Source organism: Macaca thibetana, chromosome 2, assembly GCF_024542745.1.
Source record: "Macaca thibetana thibetana isolate TM-01 chromosome 2, ASM2454274v1, whole genome shotgun sequence".
Taxonomy (NCBI): Eukaryota; Metazoa; Chordata; class Mammalia; order Primates; family Cercopithecidae; genus Macaca; species Macaca thibetana.
The window spans coordinates 115,887,890-115,893,682 of NC_065579.1; the positions used below are offsets into that span (position 1 = coordinate 115,887,890).

The 5,793-nt window shown below is 43.7% G+C and overlaps 1 protein-coding gene across 1 annotated transcript; it reads right to left on the reverse strand.

The window, feature by feature from the left end:
- Nucleotides 1–4,773: 4,773 nt before the first annotated feature.
- On the reverse strand, nucleotides 4,774–5,282 carry LOC126948841 (40S ribosomal protein S24-like). Its single transcript, XM_050781273.1, has one exon. It carries the CDS (start codon nucleotides 5,265–5,267, stop codon nucleotides 4,875–4,877), a length of 393 nt encoding a protein of 130 aa, XP_050637230.1. The 5' UTR covers nucleotides 5,268–5,282; the 3' UTR covers nucleotides 4,774–4,874.
- Nucleotides 5,283–5,793: the final 511 nt, after the last annotated feature.

The following is a 5,793-nucleotide window of genomic DNA, read 5'->3' on the forward strand; positions in this document are numbered from 1 at the left end:
CTTCTAGCTCAGTGAAGTTCATTTTTATCCATATTCTGAATTCTGTTTCTGCCATTTCAGCCATCTCAGCCTCAGCCCTACTCCGATCCCTCGCTGGAGAGGTGATGCAGTCATTTGGAGGAAAGAGGGCACTCTGGCTTTTTTAGTGTTCAGCATTCTTACTCTGATTCTTTCTCATCTTTGTGGACGTACCTACTTTCAATCTTTGAAGTTGCTGACCTCTGAATGGGTGTTTTCTTTTTCCTTTTAATAGTCTGGCCACTTTTCTGTAGGGCTGCTGCGGTTTGGTGGGGTTCTGTTCCAGTCCCCAATCATCTCAGATTTTCCAGTACCTAGACACATCACCAGTGAAAACCGCAATACAGCAAAGACGGCAACTTGCCCCCTTCCTCTGGGAGCTCTGTCCCAGGGAGGTATGGACCCATTGCCAGCAAAAACGCAGCTGTAGGAGGTGCTGAAGGGCCCCATTTGGAAGGTCTCAACCAGTCAGGAGATATGAGACAGGAGACCTGCTTATAGAAGCAGTCTGGCCATGCTTGTGTAGAGCGGCTGTGCTGTGCTGTGCTGTGCTGTGCTGTGCTGCGCTGCGCTGTGCTATGTGCTGTGCTGTGTGCTGTGCTGTGCTGTGTGCTGTGCTGTGTGCTATGCTGTGTGCTGTGTGTTGTGTGCTGTGCTGTGTGCTGTGCTGTGCTGTGTGCTGTGCTGTGCTGTGTGCTATGCTGTGTGCTGTGCTGTGCTGTGTGCTGTGCTGTGTGCTATGCTGTGTGCTGTGTGGTGTGTGCTGTGCTGTGGTACCGCCTCTGCCCCTGGTTAGCCTAGGCTCTCCAAAGAAAGCATGGAAGCTGGAACGGCTAAATCACCCAAACAGCAAAATGGCAGCCCGCCCCTCCCACCAAGAATTCTGTCCCAGAGAGAATTCAAATCGCGGTCCGCTGGAGAACACCAGCAGGGGGAGCCAGAGGGCCTGGTTGGGAAGCCCCGCCCAGTGAGGAGGAATGGATCAGGAACCAGCTTAAAGAAGCAGTCTGGCTATGTTTTGGTAGGGCAGCTATGCTGTGCTGGGGCATTCTCTATGCCCCCAGTCAGTTTAGACTCTCCAAAGCCCTCAGGCTGGAACAGCTGAGTCGTCCAAACAACAAAGATGGCAGCCCACCCTTCCCCAAGGGAACTCCATTCCAGGTAGGGACAACACTGTCGCTGGTGGTTGGCTGGAATTCCAAGCCATTGGGTCTTACCTGTGAGGCACCATGGAAGTGGTGCCCACAGACCATTGCCGCTTGGCCCCCTGGATTCAGCCCCCTTCCTAGGAGTATGTACAGAGGTACAACTCCCACCTTGCTGGAGTTGCAGTCACTTTTGCTGGGAAGCCCGGAGCCAGAGTATGTAAAGCTCCTGGGCCTCCACATGTGCCTGAGCGGCTGCTCGGCTAAGACTCCATTCAGCTGTAGGTGTCACACTGAAGGCCCTAGTGGAGTGGGTTCATGAGGGGATCTCCTGATGAGGGTTGCAAAGATCACTGGGAGAAGCATGATTTCCCAGGGTCGCATGTTCACTCACCACTTCCCTGGGTTGGGGAGGTTCCCCTGGCTCCGTGTTGCTGCTCGTAGGTGAGCCATTGTCCTGTCTTGCTTTTCTTCATTCTCCTGGGTTGAGCTGTTTCCTTGATTAGTCCCAGTGAGAGTACCTGGATGTTTCAGTTGAAGGTGCTGTGTTTCCTAACCCCTTTTGTTCCTCTTCCTGAGAGCCACACACTGTAACTGCCTCTAGTTGGCCATCTTGAGTTGTTTTTTTATTTTTTTCTTCTAGATCTCACTTCACTGTTTCTCTGTTTTGACTTCCTGTGCATTACTTGAACATTTTTTAGAATTCCATCCTGACTTATTTATAGCATTTTTCAAAAAAATTTCAAAAATTTAAACCTGTGTCAAACAACTATATTAAACACAGGTTTGAACCGTGTGGGTCTACTTATATGCAGATGCTATGGTTGTGATGTTTGTCTATTCTAAACCTCATGTTGAAATTTGATTTCCAGTGTTGGAGGTGGGACTAGTGGGAGCTGTTTGGGTAGTGGGGACAGGTCCCTCATGAATAGATTAATGCCCTCCTTTAGGGGTAATGAGTTCTCACTCTGTTACTTCCTCTGAGAGCTGGTTGTTTAAAAGAGCCTGGCACCTCTCCACTCTTTCTTGCTTCCTACCTCACTATGTGAGCTCTGCACAGCCAATTCCCTTTCACCTTCTATCATGAGTGGAAGTAGCCTGAAGCCCTCACCAGATGCAGATGAACAATCTTAAACATTACAGCCATCAGAATGGTGAGCCCAATAAACCTTTTTTTTCTATATAAGTTACCCAGCCTCAGGTATTCCTTTACAGCAACAATAAAGAGACCAAGACAGTAGATTTTCTTCTGCCTCTGCCATCCCTGAGACAGTGAGACTAACTCTTCTTCCTCCTCAACCTGCTTAATGTGAAGATGATAAGGATGAAGACCTTTATGATGATTCACTTTCACTTAATAAATAGTAGATATATTTTATCTTCCTTATGATTTTTAATAACATTTTCATTTTTCTAGCTTGATTATAAGAATACAGTATACAATACATATAATATACAAAATATATGTTAATCAACTGTTTATGTTATCAGTAATGCTTCCAGTCAACAGGAGGCTATTAGTAGTTAAGTTCTGGGCAAGTCAAAGTTTTACATGGATTTTTGACTGCCTCTAACCCCATGTTGTATACATATCTTTGTATAGTGTTACTCTGGGTAGTTTAACACACACATGTGTCATAACACCTACCAGTATCATTTTACTTTATTTATTTATTTATTTATTTATTTATTTATTTATTTATTTATTTATTTTTTGAGATGGAGTTTTGCCCTTGTTGCCCAAGCTGTAGCGCAATAGCGCAATATGGGCTCACTGCAACCTCCACCTCCTGGGTTCAAGCGATTCTCCTGCCTCGGCCTCCTGAGTCGCTAGGATTACTGGTGCCTGCCACCACGCCCAGCTAATTTTTGTTATTTTTAGTAGAGACGGGTTTCACCATGTTGGCCAGGCTGGTCTCAAACTCCTGACCTCAGGTAATCCACCCGCCTCAGCCTCCCAAAGTGCTGGAATTACAGGCATGAGCCACCGTGCCTGGCCCATTTTTACCTTTTTAAGTATAGAATCCCAATTCCATTTAGGTCCCTTTACTTTCCTTGCTTTTAAATATCATTGCCTGCAGCATCAAATGGTGTTATAATTGTATTTCAATCATTGAATATGATTTATTAAACTGCTGAGGAAAAAGCCTACAGTATATATTTATGTTTCTGCTTTTTCTGTTCTTTCCTTTTCATTCCTGATGCTCCAAGATTTATTTTTTATTATTTCCTTTCTGTTTTAAGAAATTCCTTTAGCCAATCTTTAATAGTAGCTCTACCAGCCACAAAGTTTTTTATTTTTTCTTGTCTGCCACTGTTTTCTTTTTTCTCTTTATTCCTGAACAATAGTTCCACCAGATATAGAATTTGTATGATTGACAGCTGTTTTCTTTCAACACTTTAGAAATAATGTGATACTTCCTTTGGCCCCCTTGGTTTCAGATGAAAAATCTGCTGTTGTTCGAATTGGTGTCCCCTATAAATAATGCACTGTGTCTCTCTGGCTGCTTTTTTTTTTTTTTTTTTTTTTTTTTGAGACGGAGTCTCGCTCTGCCACCCAGGCTGGAGTGCAGTGGCCAGATCTCAGCTCACTGCAAGCTCTGCCTCCCGGGTTTACACCATTCTCCTGCCTCAGCCTCCCAAGTAGCTGGGACTACAGGCGCCCGCCACTTCGTCTGGCTAGTTTTTTGTATTTTTTAGTAGAGACGGGATTTCACTGTGTTAGTCAGGATGGTCTCAATTTCCTGACCTCATGATCCACCCGTCTTGGCCTCCCAAAGTGCTGGGATTACAGGCGTGAGCCACCGTGCCCGGCTGTCTCTGGCTGCTTTCAAGATTTTTCTTCTGTATCTTTAGTTTGCAAATTTAATTATAATGTGTCTTGGCATGAATTTCCTTGGGTTTCTCATGCGTGGGATTTGCTCAGCTTCTTGAATGTGTAAGATTGTGTCTTCTGCCATATTTGGGGAGTTTGCAATCAAATCTCTTCAAATATTCTTTCAGCCCCACTCTCTTTCTTCTCTACTTCTGGGACTCTGATGATACAAATGCTGGATTGTCATATTACTTTCTTCAGGCCCCTGAAGTGCCTTTTTCTTCTACGTGCTCTCTGTTGTTCAGATTGAGTGAATTCTATTGTTCTGTTCTCAAGTTCACTGATTCATTTTTTTTTTTTTCCATAGACACAAGGTCTCACTATGTTGCCCACGCTGGTCTTGAACTCCTGGCCTCAAGTGATCCTCCTATCTAAACCTCCCAAAGCACTGGGATTGCAGGTGTGAGCCACCACACCTGACCTCAAGTTCACTGATTCTATCTTCTCTCATCTCCATACTACTATAGACCCCATCAAGCAAGTTTTTAAAATTTTTATTATATTTTTCAGTTCTATGATTCCCATTTTCTTCTTTTTTAATCTACTTCTTTTTGACATTTTCTATTTTTTCACTATCATTTGTTTCAAGAGAATTTGTAATTGATTGTTGAAAAATTTTTATGATGGATGCTTTAGAATCTTATTTATCTCAATGTTCGTGTCAGTTGATTGTTTCTTATTAAATTGTGATTTTCTTGGTTCTTGGTTTTTAGAGTGATTTTTTTTTTCACATGAAAGTTTTTAGTTTATTAATCTGCTCGTGAAAAATCCAAAATGGACACAGGTAGCCTTTACTGCAGCACCTTTACTCTTTCGGCTGTGATCCAATCTCCAGCTCACTTTTTGCCAGCACCAACATTGGCCTTTGCAGTCCCCCTGACATTCTTCATTCTGTTCTTGCGTTCCTTTCGTTGCTTTCTTGAGGTCTTTTTCTTCTCATACAGGCCATGTCTTGCAAGTCTATGTTTGGGTTCATTTTTCTTTGCATAATCCAGGGAGTCATAAATCACGCCAAAGCCAGTTGTCTTGCCACCACCAAAATGAGTTCTGAATCCAAATACAAAGATGACATCCGGTGTGGTCTTGTACATTTTGGCTAGTTTTTCCCGAATTTCTGTCTTAGGCACTGTTGCCTTCCCGGGGTGAAGGACATCAATGACCATTTGTTTCCTCTGAAGTAGTCGGTTGGTCATGAACTTTCTAGTGTGGATAGTTACGGTGTCGTTCATGATGGCGGCCTATCCTAGAGTGATTTTTAACTGTATTCTGTACATTTTTCTATTTAATTAGGAAACTCTGGGTCCTATGTTAATCTTTTATTTTGGGAGTCACCGTGTTTAGGTTTAGTATGTAAGTCTTAGCCCACTTTTGTGGAGTGTGGTTTCAATGGGAGTATAATTTTCAGAGAGTTTGGGGTGTTATTTTGATGTATTTGGTTTATCTGATGCCTCTGGTGCTGCTGAAGGGACAGATGAGTTTTATTCAGACCAGGCCACCAGATGTCTCTTGGTGAGACAGGGATGAGGTGCAATTTACCTACTGTTGTCCCCAGCTGCCGTGGCGTCTCTGGATGAGGAAGGAGAGTTTTGAGCTCGTGGGAATGAAGAAGTTTCCTAGACCAGGCAATGTGTTATAGTTGGGGCTCTCTTGTAAGTTCCATATGCCTACCTTGGTATCTCTTGGCAGAAATAAATAGTCTCAGGCCTGGCAGGAAAAAAGAGACATCCAGATTGAGTTTGTGGGGGTTCGTTTGTT